The sequence below is a fragment of the Haematobia irritans genome, chromosome 2 (assembly GCF_050003625.1).
Source record: "Haematobia irritans isolate KBUSLIRL chromosome 2, ASM5000362v1, whole genome shotgun sequence".
Lineage (NCBI taxonomy): Eukaryota > Metazoa > Arthropoda > Insecta > Diptera > Muscidae > Haematobia > Haematobia irritans.
This window is the reverse complement of record NC_134398.1, coordinates 145,815,279-145,835,500: the sequence shown is the minus strand read 5'-3', so window position 1 is coordinate 145,835,500 and position 20,222 is coordinate 145,815,279. Positions and strand designations below refer to the sequence as shown.

The following is a 20,222-nucleotide window of genomic DNA, read 5'->3' as shown; positions in this document are numbered from 1 at the left end:
ATTTTTCTTGATAGAATTCGTGGTGCTTTCGAGGAAAAAGTGGCAGTAATTTGGTTATGCAAAATTTCATGTTCGTACGACAATTTAGTTGATATTGCATTTCATTTTTAACTTTATTATGATATAGCTATCTAATGGCCTAGCCATACATCCAAAAGCGGGTCTAAAGCGTATCGTTTAGGGTTTCCAGAAGATGATTGTCAAAATCCGGGAAATTACGCCGTACATTCCGGTATTTATCGGGACCAGCAAAAAATAATCACATTTTTCAAAAATATTTGCCCCTATTTTATTTCTTTTGTTAAATTTGCATAAAAGCTATGTCATAGTCATTAATGCCTGCAGACTTTAAAATTCCGAAATATTCTGCAACCTCTGACGTTCTCCCAAGACAGCTGCGATGTTTTTCTATCAAGTTGTCCTTTGAAAGTCCTAAGGCTAAACTCATATTTATCGGTTATGGCAAACAAAATTTAGATCTGAGGTGGCAATCGCTGCTTCCTTCTTAGTAAGTGTCGAAGCTAGGAATTTGGATATCGGACAATTTGTGTATATTTTGCATCACTATTGTTTTAGCGTCACTAACGGGCTTATGGTAGTGATAGGGATAAAATCATTTTTGAAATGTTGGCAGAGAATAGAGACTTGAATAGAGATGTGTGCGTAAATTTTTTTACATTTACTGCTCAAGTAACACCTGAAAATTCGAAAGATAGCGATAATCATTTGATTTGTTTCTGATAATGATAAGATTGAATGGAATAGCAAAAATCTGCAGACAAACGTACATTTAAAAAGTATGAAAATCCAAAACCTTAAATATTTTTGAAAGCGATTTAATTTCAAATCGTTTTCTTTTCTAAGAAATGGGAAAAATTAAAACAATCCTTGAGAAATTGAAATAGCGGGATTTTTGGCAAATTTTGTGAAAGATTCGGGACACATCCTGTAGACAAAATTCCGGGACAATCCAGGCGAATCCCATCTGGCAAGCCTAGTATCGTTGCGTGTCAACTGTTTGTTTTTTATATACGACAGTCCATACAAACGATTACCCGCCGTTAACAAAATGTAAGATTCAGAAACAAAAATTTACGTCTCTTTTTCGTATCAGCTGATCAAAACAACAAGCATCATCGACTGAAAGAAGAAGAGAAATGCTATTAGCGTGAAAATATTTTACATTATATACGTACTATTGCTTTGATTTAGCTTAAAATGGACGATGAGAAATTAATATTAATCGTGACATTCAATTTAAGCATAAAAAAATTAACTTTTTTTCTGTCTGTTCTTGATAGTTTGTTGGTACGTTGTTTTCATTTAGGCTAATGGCCAAACAATCATACGTTGCCGTTATGTTACGGCTACGGTACACTTTTAGATTCATAACCAGGCCTTAATATTGGCGATTAAGGTGAGGGCTAAGTTAGAGTTTAATCGCTAAAATCAAAATTAAATCAGTAAAAAAATATAAATATAATATGCAAATTTTAATATAACTTGATGGGGAATAACCCCAAGCAACTATTTTTAAAGCTTTTCTTTAAAATGGATTATTAGAGAAAAGTAACCGTGGTAAACTTGCTATTTTAGCAAACGTACGATGCTACGTTACATTTTTAGGTGCATAACCAGCAATTAATATTTGAAGCTTCAACTGTAAAAAAACTAGAAATGACAATATGTAATAGGTACTTTTTGTTAATGTGGTATCACAATGGACGGAATAGTCAAAGTGAGCCTAAATTTAACCTAAACCAATATTGGATAACTCTATGATCTAAGACAATAGAGTTAGGAAGATGGGAAATTGGCTTGCTTCATACCACATGTTGCATTGCCGATGATAGGCCCACATTTACATTTTGGATGCAGACGAACATTGCATATTTTTTTCGTTTCCCTTTTAATTTTTTTAAATCAATTGAGAGAAGAGAATACTCTCCCTTGTGGAACCTAAGTCAATTGTTTTCTTCCAATTTAATTAAATAAAGTTAAAAATGTTCAATGCAAAAACCGAACTTAGTACCAGCCTTAAAAAGGAAGTGTAAAGTTGTAAAATGTATGTAGCAAAGACAATAATACCAAACATGTTTATTAATTCTATTATTCGGGTACGAAATCTAAGGGAGTTTGCACTGAATGAATACACCAATTTATTAATAAACAATCCAAAAGCCACAAATTTTACAAATTGGGATTATTTTTCGGGATGCCCGGATTCATAATAAAAAATCCCGGGATTAATACCGTCCCAAAAATCGCTGGATTTCTGGAGGAAATTTATTTCGAATTACAGGACTAGTGCTAAACCATAGACTACATGGATTGCTACTAAGAATCCAAATTATCGCTTCATTATAGCAAGATAAAGAATAAAAAATCTGCCAATATTCACTAATTGTGTAATATTGGAGAGGATTTGTTTTGTAAATTCGATTCGATAAGTTATTTAAAAAATAAAGATAAGTTAAAGTATAGTGATAAAAAGATTTTGTAAGTGCCTTACAAGTGGGAAAACAAAAGTGAAAATTTAAATGCATTCTGTGTAAGGAGGAGAAGGAAATTGGTTAGTACATCTATTTCCATTTTCCTGTTGACACCTAGAAGTGCCTATATGTAATAGGTACTTTTAGTTAAATGTGGTATCACAATGGACTGAATAGTCTAAGTGAGCCTTAAATTTAATCGGGCTGCCACGTTAACCTAACCTAACCTGTTGACACAGAATAAAGGATATAGTTGTGTTATAATATGCAGACGAATCCGGAGGAAGTTCCAGGAAGTGGACGAGTTTGCAGTCGGAATTTTGAAGCAGAATTAAGTTATTAAAAAAATAAAGATAAGTTAAAGTGATAAAAAAACTTTGTAAGTGCCTTACAAGTGAAAAATTAAGTGCATTCTGTGTAAGGAGAAGGAAATTGGTGGTGGTTAGTACCTTTATTTCCGTTTTCCTATAGACAGAATCAAGGAAATAGTGGTGTTATAATATGCAGATGAATCCGGAGGAAGTTCCAGGAAGTACACGCGTTTACAGTCGGAATTTTGATGCAGAATGTATGTGTGTTGGAAACCTGCGGAAAGGAGCCATGACTACGTTGCTACTAGGTAAGTAATCTGTTTTATTATATTAAGAGAATATTGTGAAAGAAAATTTTGTTGGATTTAACACGTCTGACAAATTCTACCAAAATAGAAATATTGCTCTTAAGTTATTTCATGTCATATAACGTAAGCTTTGGGGTTATTTCTTAAAAATCACACATGATTACCTTTTAACATTCCATCATATTTAAATTCAATTAACTTCTTCTATTAATATTTCCCACCATTCCCTGCTCAGTTATACTGTCTCTCACTGCTAAAAAATACACTGCAATTCCTAATTACATTCGGCCTACCCTAATGTTCACCATGTGGTATCACAATGGACTGAATAGTCTAATTGAGCCTGATTCGTCGGGCTGCCACCTGGGGATGCCAGACGTGCTCTTTTAAAGAGCACATGTGCTCTTTTTTACAAAATGTGCTCTTAAAACAAGACAGGCCAAAAGAGCACGCAAAAGTTCTCTTTTTGCATCACAACAAATATTAATCAAACGCGATTCAATAAATGGTAAAAGTAAACTGAAAATACGTAAATGTAGCACTAATAGATTTTCCTAGCCGTTATTTTCTAATTAAATAGTGTTTTACTTTATATATCTGAGTCGTATAAGATGTTGCTTCTTCACTTTGTATTCTGTTCTAAATGTAAACAAACTTCTTCAATAACGTTTTTCACAAAAACACCAAAAAATAACATACAAAGTATTGTAAGAAAATTAGCTTGAGTTGAAAGTGGGTTATTTTATGTTTATGGTATGAACTTTTTGCTATGTTTAAATGAATTATATTTCAATAAATTGGAATTAAATGTTTTTCTTTTATTTGAAAAAGTGTGATCTATTCTTTTCGTATGTGCTCTTTTTATAAGCTGAATGTGGTCTTTTTGCCTCTTCAAAATCTGGCATCCGTACTGCCACCTAACCTAACCTAATGTTCATTTCAATCCCAGATCAATTCATTGTAATACCACATTAACTAGAAGTACCTATTACATACGTGTTGTTTCGTCCGTCTTTTTGTGTTGGAGAAGGTGACCAGAGACCTATCGAAAGCATTCGATACGGTCAACCATGCCAAATTGACCGTATCGACATCGAGAATACGGACATCGAGAATACGCCCCTACCGGCAGGAGTGAAACGTTGGGTGCTGAATTATATGTGGACGTCAGTCGTACGTGGAATTCAGGGACAAACAGTCAAAACAACGTAGAGTTAAACAGTGAGTTCCCCAGGGTGGGGAGATATCTCCGGCTCTGTTTAACATCTACCTGTCCTCGATTCCACGCCCACCTGACGGCGTCGAGATTGTATCATATGCGGATGACTGTACAATCTTGGCATCTGGGCCCAATGTTGATGACATCTACTATCGTTTAAATGTCTACGTAGCTAATCTTACCAGTTATTTCACTGCGAGAAACTTGAGGATATCCCCCACCAAATCCTCAGCCACACTATTCACTACATGGACGGCAGAAGTGCGCAGGCAGTGTCGATGGCGAAATAATTCCGACCACAAATTACCCCAAGATTCTTGGGGTCACATTCGACAGCCTTTTCAGATCGTCTGCCCATGCCACTCAATTTGTAATAAGCTCCGTGGAAACAAGGTCCTCGAGTCACTTGCCGGCAGTACTTGGGGTGCGGACAAAGAAACCTTGTTAGCTACCTATAAGGCAATTGGCCGCAGACTAGTGATACGCAGTGGAATAACATACAAACCTGTCAGAACGCTGCCCTTAGAACTGCGACTGGGTGTCTCCGCAGCACACCCCGGGATCACCTTTATGTGGAGACAAAGATCATCCCTGTGCGAAGACACAACTACATGTTGTCAAAGCAGTATCTCCTGGGTTGTTATCGCAGTAATCATCCAAACCACCATATACATAATCTAGAGCGCGACATCCAGCGCTACAAAAGAGAATCTCTAGATCAAGCAGCGTACCAAGCAGGTTTGAAGAGGATTCATGAGGATACTGTAGCTGAAGCGGTGAGAAGCTACAAAGTTAATCCTGTTCTAGCTACAAAGTTAATCCTGTTCTAGATCAAGCAGCGTACCAAGCAGGTTTGAACAGGATTCATGAGGATACTGTAGCTGAAGCGGTGAGAAGCTACAAAGTTAATCCTGTTCTCGGAGTCCGTCCATCGCCCATAGCACCGGAGGAAAGAGACCTCCCACGGCAGACTAGGGTAGTTTTAGCCCAGTTAAGATCAGGCAAGTGCAGCCGCCTCAATTCCTATTTATCAGTGATTGATAGCAGCGTAGCTGACGTTTGTCCAATTTGCAACCAAGGGCCACACGACACGCGTCATCTTTTCTCTTGTCCAGCTAAACCAACCCGACTTACCGCCAGGTCACTCTGGACGCACCCCACCTTAGTCGCAGAGTTCCTCGATCTGGCCACAAGCTGAAGTACCAAAGCGTATAACATAAAAATGGATGAAATCACAAAAAACTGTTACAACAACAACAACAACAACCTATTACATATAGGCACTTCTAGTTTTTACCGTTGAACCGACCCGATTATTTTCTTTTTTTGAATCAATCTTATTGTTCCAAAAACATCAGCAGACTTCTTAGGTTAATGTTTTCCAAGTCCGCTAGTAATCTGAAGCTATATGCTCCTAAAATTCGCTTACGCATTCCACAAAATGCAGGGGACTCACACAAGATGCGTTTAATTAATTCCTTTTCCTCCGCATCATGACACCTGGCACAGTAGTCATTGTATTCCATGCCAATAATTTTTGCAAACTCGCAACGACCCGTTATAGCAGATATCACGATTGATATGTGGCGTCTTGGAAACACTAGTGTATCTAGTGTGCGGTTTAAGTTTATTTGGTTGATGTCATGGCAATCCTTGCAATTCTCCCACCGGACATTTGCCATCATAACTAACTTCTCATGCAGTAGAAGCTTGTAGATATCCAGACGCATACCAATAGATTCTACCTTCCCTGGAATATGTAAGGTAGTTCCTAGCCTTGCTAACTCATGCGTTCAGGCAACCATATTAGGTGAATATTGTTCTTCTCAGCGATCTTGTTAAGAGATTTGCGGAAGTCGATGGCCGTTTTCGAGTTAAGGAACACAGAGTCTAAAGATTATTACAGGGTGAATGTCTGAGTATAAATTATCTGGGACGGGAAACTTTTCCAGCACCTGTGAGTAGACACCAGACAAAGCATTCTCAATTTCCCCCACTTGTGCTATGGGACCAAGGTATGGTCTGCTCCCTGTTAACAGTAGCTATTACAAGATTGTTTTGCAACTGATAATTACTTTGTTTAGCCGACTAAGTGCTTGGATCGGTTGATCCTAATTTTGTTTAGGATAAACAAGGCATTTCCTTTTGATGTCGTTACCTTAGGAAAGTTTCGACTTGCCAAAGTATTGCAACCTGCCGACCCGTCTTCAGGTCGACTAATTGGCCATAACTCTTTGTCATTGCCCAAATTTATCACTTCAGTCAAAACCAGTCCACTGGGCCGTGAAGTTGGCAGCCCAGTGGATGACTTTGAATTTCGCTGCATGGTGGCTTAATGTACCACTGCACTTGAAATTCGTAATAAGTACTTATTACGATGAATTTAACACGATATTAAAAAAATAACACATCCATTTAGTTTGAGGATGGACCTAACTACATTAGGGCTGTTTTCTTTTTGCACTGGATACCCTAAGCCGTGAAGGACTAAAAGAAAACAGAGTACTCGTTTATCCAGGACATCTCCAAAAATATGTAACACTGTCATCAGCTGTTTAAAAACAATCACAGAAAAGAAGTGAAATCTTGCATTTTTAATGTATGAAATGCTCCAATTAGTAATAAATATTTACTGCTGCGATTATTTATGACACTATACCACTTTGAATTACATGTTTTTCGATAAATTAGTCACAATAAAGTGCTATTGTGAATCGATGAAGCGTCACTTTATCAAAACACAATCTGGCAAGATCGGCGCGACTTGCACTGATGAGATGTTCTGGATAGAACACCAGTGCAACGATGTACTGGATAGCCCATACAAATGTTGTATCCAGTGCAAAAAGAAAACAGCCCTATTATTGTTGTGGACTTTTGGCAAAACAACATAAGTGGAGATATGACAATTTGCATTATTTTTTACAGCTAATTTTTGGAATAAACAAAACATTTCGACACTCGTCGTAACGCGAACACCGCATAACGCGACCACGCTTTTTCTTACACTAACTACTCCGTAACGTGAACAAACTTGGAAGCTCTATAGCACGAACAAATTGTATTTTTGTTATAAAGGTGGGTGCTATGTTCGGCTTTCGAGTTGAAAATCACTTTATTTATTAGAGTTTTAAATAAAATAACAAATATATTCTTCTAAAGTCTTGCCGAAAACTAGAGGAGCAAGAATCTGCCCATCAATTGAATTAATCTATCGGTTTTATATTGAACTGTTTTAATAAAATACATCCAACCATCTTGCAGTCTATAGGGCTTTGTCCAAATAAATTTGACAAGAATACTTTTCCTATGTTGGTTAAGCTACACTTGTGGCTTAGTCAATACATGGTTTTAAACAAAACGTAAATGGGAGAATAATTTTGGCCTCCGTGGTCATATGGGCGTAAATCGGGCGAAAGATATATATGGGAGCTATATCTAAATCTGAACCGATTTCAACCAAATTTGGCACGCTTAACGATACTATTAAACGTACTCATTATGCAAAATTTGAAGCAACTCAGGGCAAAACTCTGGCTTTTGAAGCCATATAAGTGCAACTCGGACGAAAGATATATATGGGAGCTATATCAAAATCTGAACCGGTTTGGCTGATATTTTGCATATCTTACGAGAGCCCCAAATATTTGGCTTCCAGAAATTTTGAGAAAATACGTTGATAAATACGTCAATTATGAACAGATCGGTGATAAATATATATGGTAGCTATATCTAAATATGAACCGATTTTTTCAAAATCAATAGCGATTGTCTTTGAGCCAATGTAAAACTCTGTGCCAAATTTGAGGACGATCGGACTTAAACTGCGAGCTGTACTTTGCACACAAAATTACGTATACAGACAGACGGACGGACAGACAGACAGAAGACATCGCTAAATCCACTCAGAATTTAAATCAGACTTTTCCTTCGTGGCGTTACATATAAATGCATAAACTTATTATACCCTGTACGACAGTAGTGGTGAAGGGTATAAAAAATATGCAATGTTTGTCTGCAACCAAAATGTTTGCACCGTCAATGCAACATTTGTTAAGATCAGAGAATGAAGCCGACCCATTTTTGTCGGCGACGGCTTGACAGCTAAAGCTATATAAATTTGTCCATTCGGCGGCGGACAATTATCCATTATAAAATCAATTTGATGGTAATGAGATTAGTTGTACAACCAATCTTACAAACAAATTTGCTTTTCGTTAACATTTTCTGAGCTAATTTTTTGCAAAATTATTATAGCAGCTTGAAAAACATGGGTTGTGTTCTAAATTTTGGAAAAAAATACGACAATTATATATAAATTTTTCTGATATAAATCGATATTTTTGATTAATTGGCGGATAAATTTGAGCCGAGATGAGTCGACATATTCGGCGGTGGCGTCGACTGGCAAAACATTGTCAGCGGCGACTGAACTCGGCGGCGCAACTCGGCTGCTTCATTCTCTGGTTACGATGCAAGCCAATTTCCCATCTATTGTCGTTGGACACGTCGCTCAGTTTACCTTTGCCAATATTCATCTTCTAACATTTTGTTGTCCTCTTTCATCTTCCTTATCCATTGTTTTTTATTAAAACATTATGAATGTTCTTTCGGAAGACTCAAGTCAATGTTCCGTTAACATCACTGTTAATTACGAAACAAATCTTTCCGCCTAAAATTATGCTAGGAAACTTAAACATAACACTTGGAGTTACCATCCATTCGACAAATCAATCGTTTGTAGTTGGCAATATTGAATATGATATGGATGAAAACGACATAGTGAAGGCCTAACTGAGCCGTCGGGCACACAATTAACAATAAGATGGATAACACCTCTGATTTAGAATGATTGCATTCACCATACATCAAAATACAACACTGACGAGAAATGACAACTAGCAAAATGTGTCAAACAATGGACAATAAGATGGATAGCACCTCTGCTTATCAATGAACATAAAAAATGAAAACCGATTACATTAACCATACATGAAAATACAACACTAAGCTGGAATGACAACAAGAAAAATTGCAACATTGCAATATGGTTAATGTCTACGATATCCATCACGCAAAAATCAAAATTTTATCAAGTTGAGGAACTGAACCCACAGTTTTAAAAAGATGCTTATAATCAAATAACCAAATGAATTGAAATTTTCGTTGTTTTTATGTAATTTTATTTATTTACAACATTTGTTGGTTTACAAAAATGCAATCCTAACGTATGTATGAATGTGTGTGTGTATATATAGGTAAATATGTACAAAACAAAAGTAGACAATTAATCTCGAAGTAAAAAGCAAAAAGTTATATATATATACTCAACTTAAAATTAACATAAAAAAGAAAAGAATAGTATGAAGAAGACATCGACGTTCATAATTTATTTACAAGCATAACTAAAGTCGAGAATTTTTACAAAAACAAACAAAAATGGTATTGTAGTCGTTGTCATCGCTTGAAATTGTTGACAGCTCCGTTGCTCTCAGTCCTAATATCTACTGAAGCTACTAGTAGATTGTGCAAGAGACCCATGTCCAAAATGTAAAGCATCTGCTCTGGCTAGCTCGGAACGGGTACGAGCATCATTTGCATTTGCTCGAACCATTTGATTACTAATATAGCCCAGGGAACCAGAACCCAAATGAATTTTACCATCGGGTAAACGTACTAGGCCCAATCCACCAGAACCCAAAGCAATTTGATTGTCATTACCTTGGCTTAGAGCCAAACGTTGTTGTTCCAAAATGTTGAAATTGGCTCTTGAATCGATTTGTACTCCAGAGAGGGCAGGGGCACTAGCTCCGGTTCCCGTTGCACCAAACAATGCCCTAAAATCATTACGCACTGGAGTTTGCAGAAAAGGTTCTGTGTTCTGTTTCAGATCATTATCGATAATTTCAATGACAGCATATTGCTTTAGTGGTCTGCCATCGAGAGGATTATGTTGTACTGGCAATGGATGAATGACTGCTGTTCCACCAAAAGGTACTCGTAAAGGTTGTGTGGTAGGAGCATTATTGTGTCCAGGTGTAAAGGTGCCAAGTAATAAACCACTATCACCCGATCCAGTTGTTTGTGCGCTGCCGTATGATCCTCCAGATCCTGAAATACCAAATGATGGAGTTGGTGATGATTGGGGGCGCGTGTTATAAATCGCTCCCGATGGTGGTATATATTGCTGTGCTATTTTACCAACACCCGCTCCACTAGGAATTGTGTACGTATTACCACCTAGTGTAGGATGGGTCTGGTATAGGGTCTGCTGATTTACGCTTACTTTTGGACGACCTGTTGGTAATGGCGGTAAATTGGGTACAGCCGGTAGTGGTTTTATTGTGGGCAATGCTGGAAAGTAGTGACCTCCTGATGCTGCTTGTTCATATGTATGACCATCACTGATGGGTCTGCTTGGTTTCTCGTAGCTATATTGTGAACTAGCCAATGTCACCAATGTACTGAAGGCTACAAATACTAGTAGCTGGAATCGAATCATATCTGTAATAAAAAGAAGAGAATTGAGATGGAATTATATTTTTTAATTAAAAATTCGTTTGTGGTCTTAAGCTGTAATGAAATTTGGAAAAAAGAGAGTTAGCTTATATTACAGTGACAACTTGCTACATTAATCTCACATAGATAATCATTCCATTCTTATATCATATGAACTAAAAATATTAATTACATATACACTCAGAGAAAAAATCGTATCATACGTTCTCAAATCGCTACCATTGGCTTTGCCAGAAGAACCAATTCCATATGGAATTAGAATGGTAGAGTTTGGTATTATATAGGTCCAAATTTCGAAACAAAATTCACAGGGACAAAAATTTAATAAATTTTAATATTGTACTGTAGTGAGAGAAGTTCACCCCAGTGGCGAACTTCTCTCTTATCACTAGGGCTGTTTTCTGTTAGCACTGGTTGCAACATTTGTATGGGCTATCCAGAACATCGTTGCACTGGTGTTCTATCCAGAACATCTCATCAGTCGCACCGATTTGCCAGATTGTATTTTGATAAAGTGACACTTCTTTGATTCACAATAACAATTTATTTTGACTAATTTATCGAAAAACATGAATTTCAAAGTCGTACAGTGTCATAAATAATCGCAGCAGTAAATTTTATTACTAATTGGAGCATACATTCATACCACCACCCAAAAATAACATTTTGCTCTTAAAACATGTTTGAGGTGATCATATTCCTTCTCTGGGTGTGGTTTAATATCCAACAACCTAGCAAAAAAGTAGTGAATATGTTCTTTTTGGATCAGGAAGTTGTGCAAAATTGGCGCAGCAGCGATGATTTTAACATGGGCTTGTCATAGGATAAGGTGTGATGCGAATCCAGTGATTTGGATGTGAATAAAGAAATTTTGTCATATTTGACGAATAAATAATTTTTAAAATTTTTATGAATTTTAATCCAGACAAGCGTTAGTCTGGAACGTTTGACATCAAATATTTTCAAAAATTCGCAATTTTTCTAAAAAAGGATTTAGCATTTTTTTCGGCAAAATTTAAATAATTTGCATTATTCTTTAATTTGATCTCATTTTAACCCATTTGAAACAATAAAATTTTGAATTTCCCATTAAAAATATGAAAAAGCGAGTTATAAAAAATTGACTCAAATGAACTTCCTGTGCAGTTAAAATAAAGAACATCTTTGGGAAGACATTTTTAGAAGTGATTTTAAAGTTGTACCTTAAGAAGAACTTCCAAATTTTTTTGCTGGGAATGTAAATTTAGTCACAACCCGAATAGCCGCGCCAGTTAGTCGATTGAACTGACCATAAAATGTAAGAAGCTCGCGATGAACATTCTAAACAAAGAACGTATTTTGATAAAAAAAAAAACAAAAATTATAATTTGCAAGCGTTGTTCGTTTGTAAGGCTAAGGTCACACTAGGCAAATATTTGACCAAAATGAGTGTCAAACATTTTTCCAGAACCATTTTCCAAATATATGGATACGGTTTTTGGAAAATAACCCTACCATGATGTTATATATCCAATATGAGCTAAATAAGTTTTCTGGTTTGGCTGTGGCGACGGATTCTTTTTTGATTTCTGTCAAATATTTGCCCAGTGTGACCATAGCATAAGACTCATTCATGGTTAAATTATAGACCAAACTGAAGATGTTTGACAAATTTGCCACAAGTATGTGTTTTGGATCAGAATAGAACCCTATCGATTTTGGAAGATTTAGATATAGCCCCCATATATATATTTCGCCCGATTTCGCCAGATTTAGATATATCTCCCATATATAGCTTTCGCCCCATTTACACTCATATGACCACAGAGGCCAATCTTTAACTCCGATTTAGTTAAAATTTTTCACAGGGAGTAGAAATAGTATTGTAGCTATGCGTGCCAAATTTGGTTGAAATCGGTTCAGATTTAGATATAGCTCCCATATATATGTTTTTCTGATTTCGACAAAAATGGTCAAAATACCAACATTTTCCTTGTAAAATCGCCACTGCTTAGTCGAAAAGTTGTAAAAATGACTCTAATTTGCCTAAACTTCTAGTACATATATATCGAGCGATAAATCATAAATAAACTTTTGCGAAGTTTCTTTAAAATTGCTTCAGATTTAAATGTTTCCCATATTTATACCCTTCACCACTACTGTGGTACAGGGTATAATAAGTTTGTGCATTTGTATGTAACGCCAAGAAGGAAAAGTCTGAGACCCATCGTTTAGTATACCGATCGCCTTAGAATTAAATTCTGAGTCGATTTAGCGATGTCCGTCTGTCTGTCTGTTCATGTATTTTGTGCGCAAAGTACAGGTCGCAGTTTAAGTCCGATCGTCCTCAAATTTGGCACAGGGTCGTCTTGGGGAAAAAAGACGATCGCTATTGATTTTGGAAAAAATCGGTTCTGATTTAGATATAGCTGTCATATATATTTATCCCCGATCTGGTTATAATTGGCGTGTTTAGCAACCGATGTTCTTCAAATTCCGTATATCCGAATATTTTATGAGTCTCGAAAAACTTGCAAAATATTATCCAAATCGGTTCAGATTTAGATATAGCTCCCTTATATATCTTTCGTCCGATTTAGACTCATATGGCAACAGAGGCCAAAATTTACTACCGATTTTCGTGAAATTTTGCACAGAGAGTAGAGTTGGCATTCTACCAATGCTTGGTGAATTTGTTTGAAATCGGTTAATATTTAGATATAGCTCCCATATATATCTTTCGTCCGATTTTCACTTATATGACCTCAAAAGCCAGAGTTTTGCCCTAACTTGCTTCAAATTTTACACGAGAGGCAGGTTTAACGGTTCCGTTATGTGTGCCAAATTTCGGTTCAGATTTAGATATAGCTCCCATATATATCTTTCGTCCGATTTGGACTTATATGGCATTAAAAGCCCGAGTTTTGCCCAGACTTGATTCAAATTTTGGACAAGGAGTACGTTTAATAGTATCGGTAAGTGTGCCAAATTTGGTTGAAATCGGTTCAGATTTAGATATAGCTCCCATATATATCTTTCGCCTGATTTACACTCATATGACCACAGGGGCCAAAGTTATTCTCACATATACGTGAAATTTTGCAGAAATTGCAGTATTGTTATTCTAACTATGCATGTCAAATTTAGTCAAAATCGGTTCAGATTATATATAGCTCCCTTATATTGGTACACCAGAGTTGGGGAAATATGGTATACTTTTTCATATTTTAGACCCATTTTCAATGGGATTTTCCTCCAATTGACTGGATAGTTTCCACGGAGAATATATTTAATATGATATTTAAGTGTGTCAAGTTTGATCTAATTTGGTTCAGGTTTAGATAAAGCCTCCATATATTCGTTTTTCCTGTTTATACAAAAATTCCCAAAATTCCCTGACTTTATACAAAATTCTGTGATGATTTCCCCATATCTTAGTCGTATCCTATACACTGTAATGCCAGAATTTCCACAGAACGGTTGAGTTGTAAATAAGGCTCCAAGTCGCCCTACTTGACCAAATAATATATCACAACCCACACTTGACCACATATCTTGGCGAGATCTAACCAATATCCTTGTAAAATCGCCACTGATGGTAGCAAAAATTGTAAATATTACTAAAATTCTCCTATATCTCGAATACATATGTATCGCCTGATAAATCATAAATGCTCTTTTGTACAATTGCATTAAAATTTCTCTCGCTTCATATATCCCATATTTGTATACCCTTCAACACTACTGTGGTACAGGGTATAATAAGTTTGTGCACTTGTATGTAACGCCAAGAAATAGTGATCATCGATCCATCTTTTAGTATGCCGATCGGCTTAGAATTAAATTCTGAGTCGATTTAGCGATGTCCGTCTGTCTGTCTGTCTGTCCGTCCGTCCGTCTGTCTGTATATGTAATTTTGTGCACAAAGTAGAGCTCGCAATTTAAGTCCGATCGTCTTCAAATTTGGCATAGGGCCGTTTCTTGGAACAGAGACAATAGCTATTGGTTTTGGAAAAATCGGTTCAGATTTAGATATAGCTGCCATATATATTTATCCCCGATGTGGTTATAGTTAGCGTGTTTATCAACCGATTTTCTTGAAATACCGTACATTCAAATATTTTATGAATCTCTAAAACCTTGCAAAATATCAGCCAAATCGGTTCAGATTTAGATATAGCTCCCATATATATCTTTCGTCCGATTTAGACTCATATGACCACAGAGGCCAAAGTTTACTACCGATCTTCGTGAAATTTTGCACAGAGGGTAGAATTGACATTCTACCAATGCTTGGTAAATTTGATTGAAATCGGTTCAAATTTAGATATAGCTCCCATATATATCTTTCGTCCGATTTGAACTTATATGGCCACAAAAGCCAGAGTTTTGCCCTGATTTGCTTCAAATTTTGCACAAGGGGTACGTTTAATAGTATCGTTAAGTGTGTCAAATTTTGTTAAAATCGGTTCAGATTTAGATATAGCTCACATATATATCTTTCACCCGATTTGGACTTATATGGTCTCAACAGCCAGAGTTTTGCCCTGACTTACTTCAAATTTTGCACAAGCGGTACTTTTAACGATACTATTGTATGTGCCAAATTTGGTCAAAATCGATTCAGATTTAGGTATAGCTCCCATATATATATTTCGTCCGATTTGAACTTATATGGCCTCAAAATCCAGGGTTTTGCCGTGATTTGCTTCAAATTTCGCACAAGGAGTACATTTAGTAGTATCGGTAATTGTGGCAAATTTGGTTGAAATCGGTTCAGATTTAGATATGGCTCCCATATATATCTCCCGTCCGATTTTCACTCATATGACCAGGGGGGCCAAAGTTATACTCCCATTTACGTGAAATTTCGCATAGATAGCAGAATTATTATTCTAACTATGCATGTCAAATTTAGTCAAAATTGGTTCAGATTGTATATAGCTCCCATATGTACGTACACCAGAGTTGGGGAAATTGGTAGACTGTTTCATATTTTAGACCCATTTTCAATGGGATTTTCCTCCAATTGACTGGATAGTTTCCTCAGAGAATACAAATATGGCCAAAATTCTCACCCTTTACACAAAATTCTGTGATGATTTTCCCATATCTTAGGCATATCCTACACACTGCAATGTCAAAATTTCTACAGAACGGATGAGTTTTAAATAAGGCTCCAAGTCGCCCGACTAGACCAAATAATATATCACAACCCACACTTGACCACATATCTTCACAGAAAGAAATATCACCAAAATATTTCCAATTAAAAAGTTAACTGAAGTTGAAAATTTTTTCAATTAATAAATTAATTGATACAATTAACTTTTTAATCATGATAGAAACATTAAGTTAATTAAGTCAATGATTGAAAATTTTAAAATTTGTAATTAAAAAATTAATTGATACAATTAACTTTTTAATCTAATTCGGAAGACTAATTAAAAATGTATTTCAAACAATCATTTGTTAATCCAAATAAAAACTCTAAGCCAATTCAGAAAGTAATTAAAAATAGTGACCTTTTTTAATTAATAAATTAATTGAGTTTTGCAATCAACATCAATTAAATTTTTAATTGAATCAATTAAAAAATTAATTGAAATTTGCTGAAAAAATCAATTAATTTTTTAATCAAGAATTTTTTCTATGCCCAATTAAAACTGTGATTGATACTATCATTTTCGTGATTGAAGACATTTCAATTAAAAAATTAATTGGATCAATTAATTTGGTGATTGAATCAGAAAATTTTTTTTTGTGTGTTGGCGAGATCTAACCAATATCCTTGTAAAATCGCCACTGCTGAGTAGCAAAAATTGTAAATATTACTCTAATTGTCCTATATCTCGAATACATATGTATCGCCTGAAAAATCATAAATCTCTTTTGTACAATTGCATTAAAATTTCTCTCGCTTCATATTTCCCATATTTTTTACTAACATTGTGTTTCATCCCAGGGCTTTAGCCGATTTAAATTTTAATTCTAGAGTTTTTGTAGAAGTACAAAAAATTGTTTCCATTAATAGTATTTGTATCTGGAAACGCAAACCTTTATACAGCTCCCAGCAAATTTGAAGTAGTTGAGATGGTAACACAAATGTTTGTGTACATAGTGGTGAAGGGTATAATATAGTCGGCCCCGCCCGACTTTAGACTTTACTTACTTGTTTTTTTACTAACATTGTGTTCCACCCTAGTGCATTAGCCGACATAAATTTTGAGTCTATAGATTCTGTCCAGATCGAGTAATATTTAAATGTATGTATTTGGGACAAACCTTTATATATAGCCCCCAACACATTTGACGGATGTGATATGGTATCGAAAATTTAGATCTACAAAGAGATGCAGGGTATAATATAGTCGGCCCCGCCCGAGTTTAGACTTACCTTATTTGTTTTTATTTAATTTTGTTTTTTATGAGAAGGTGTAATTTTGCAAATGGCATATCAAAAGATTTCCTTGTTTCAACAACACATTAAGGAAATCTCAAAAAGTGGAGAACAATTTAGTTCAGTTTTCGCACGATGTAGTTCATTTTTCCCAAAGTTTAAAGATTTTACTTTTTTCCGTTGACTGTGCCATTGGTCATAAACTTCTTTTTTGGTCTATGGGTATCTATATGCTAATATGAACCAATATTCTCCAACCTCAATAGGTTTAATTTTTTGAACCATACTTGTACAAAATTTAGTTATGATTGAACAATAAATGAGACCTGTACTCTTACCACAATAATAAATGGAGACTTTATCCAAAAATTATTTTTATGTATCTCTCATGATTTTTATTCTGCATTCAGGATTTTGTTTCTTTATGGTATAGATCATAAATTCAAAACTTAATCTAACGGTTTGAGTCACAATTTCCAATTAAAATGTGATTAAAAAAAATTCAAAATAATTTTTAAAATATTCAAATTTCTATCGCAATCACGGACAGGCAGCACTCGGTTACTCTGTATCAGTGTATAGTTATATTTAGTGCATTGATGAAGGCAGACATATAGGTCGGTGGTTACGATTATACATACGTGATTCGATATTGGTTATTTTGGCAGAATTTGCTACGCCCCAAAGGCTATATTCCTTCATTATTATTCTGTGTAAAAAATAATACTTAACTCTGTTTTAGACAAATGTACGCTTACTATGATTTTCTTTAGGAATATTTTTTTAGAAAACCCATAAATCAGTAAATATTTTTTTTTTGTGAAACATATAGAAATTGCATAAAATTTTTCTAATTGAATATCTTCCAAACAAAAAATACTGAGACAGACACACGGCCAGAGCTATATTCACATAGGAGGTGGTTCTTATTCATTCAGGATTAAAATTTCTGATAGATACATTTTCATGGATTATCAATGTTTTTATAATGCAGATCAAAAAACTCATGAATTTTTATCATTGTGTTATAGCTTTAACGCTTTTACATAATTATTTAATCTTTGTTTTTCATCAATGGTTTGTTAAGGCTGGGATATTTCAACCCGCCCATAATAATCTTAATTGCTGTTGGGTGTTACCTGTACTCCATCAAAGTTAGCACTTATTTCAACAAATTAACACATTTACAATAATAAGTAGGAGGGCAATTAAACATTTCGAAAATCACGAGAAAAGCTCATAGTTTCGGTATGATAGAAATGGAATTAAAATTTTTTAATTTGTGATTTGTCTTTGACATGGTTAGACGTTTTGTGTAATTGCTAAAATATTAAACATTGCTTACACTGAAACAAAAGCATGCCTGGTTCCAAAGATTTTGTATTTGCAGAATCCTATGGTGGAAGGGTATATTATCTTTGACTCGGAATCAATACGAAAATCCTTCAGGTAAGGTCAACATTTTTGGATCCAAGTAAACTTTTTTTTAGTATACCGAGCACACGTTAAAACCGATGCTGTAATTAACTTATGCTTATTGCAAAACATTTATTATATTTTAGTTTATTTTTTTTTAAATTTTTTAACACTTTCGCCAGCTCAATGAAATTTTCCTTATTCCAAATATGCGCAAAAAAATTTATGGACTAAACGTGGGTAAAAGGTTCAATGATCGTATAAATAAGTTCAGTGCTAACTAAGTTCGAAGAAAATTATTGTACAAAAATAGTAAGAATGAACTACAGCGTGGTTAACATGAGAATGATTTGACCCCTATGAGGTTTTCTTAACTTTTAGTTTACTTTTTTTTTTAATAATTTCGTTAAAAATCAAAATATCTCTGTAAATTGTCGTTATTTTACAATGCATAATGGAAATTAAAAAAAAAAAATGGGATATGATTTAGTTCAATTTTTGCACGAGGTAGTTAATTTTTCCAAAATTTACTTCTAAAACCGACAATTTACTTTCAATTGAAAGGAGAATGTGAGTAAGTTATTTTATGCTGATAACTTATCTAAATGGGGAAAGTCCCGACATCAAATATTGAATTCTCAAATTTTGCCAAATCTAACAGTCAACGTTTATAAAAGCCAAATATTTACGTGGTATCATAGATTATACAAAAGTTTATGATGTGCTCGTAATCCTTAAAGGAAGTCCATAACCTTTGGATCCAAGTAAACTTTTTTGGAGTGTAGTGGAGTGTGCAATTATATACTGGATATTCAATCCGCTTGCCTTTTATACATGTTTTACTTTTGTTTATATTTTTTGTTGTTCACTCAAGTTTTAATTTTTCAATTTCTATCATTCCAAAGTGATAAATAATCTTTGTGAATGTCGCCAGAGGATTTACGAGAAATGATACATATTTTTTTTGTAATTCGTAAGGCAGGTCAAAAATCTGCGGCAGCACCTTATGATAAATGCCGACAACAAGTGTTGAAGTTGACATTATAAATTAACAATGATTAAGCTAAAAATGGCAAGCCATCATGGTTGAATGAGTAAGATTATTTATCAAAATTATTTGTTGATAAAAACCGAGTGGAAAAATATTTTGTAAACTAAACAAATTATAATAATACTCTTACTCATCGGAAGTTTACTGAACATCGAATTAGACAGAGTGAAATCCATTACCATCTCACCACCCATGGTGAGATATTGTCACTTTTGTATTGCAAGTTTGTTTCTTAAGTCTTTTGTTTTCTTTTTCTTTTGCCTAACAGAATACATTAAAAACGTACCATAGCTATTAAACTTTGACCATTGATTAATAAATATGCTCAAACTCAATTATTGTATGCCACTGAAAGTCATGAATCAATAAAGACCCCTTCCACAAGTAAAAAACAAGAACAAATCGAAATAAAAAGCTAATCAATAATACAACAATTTCAGTAAAGATAAACAACACGCTTAGATTGAGAGCAAAACTATACAAACCAATCGAATGTGGTGGTCTTTATTTATTCTCCGTTTTGTTTT

General features: G+C 34.9%; 1 protein-coding gene across 1 annotated transcript; it reads right to left on the bottom strand.

The window, feature by feature from the left end:
• Window positions 1–9,490: 9,490 nt before the first annotated feature.
• Window positions 9,491–20,002, bottom strand: LOC142226463 (uncharacterized). Its single transcript, XM_075296502.1, has 2 exons — window positions 19,982–20,002; window positions 9,491–10,834 (listed from the first exon to the last, which is right to left on the bottom strand). Exon 2 carries the CDS (start codon window positions 10,830–10,832, stop codon window positions 9,828–9,830), a length of 1,005 nt encoding a protein of 334 aa, XP_075152617.1. The 5' UTR covers window positions 10,833–10,834; window positions 19,982–20,002; the 3' UTR covers window positions 9,491–9,827.
• Window positions 20,003–20,222: the final 220 nt, after the last annotated feature.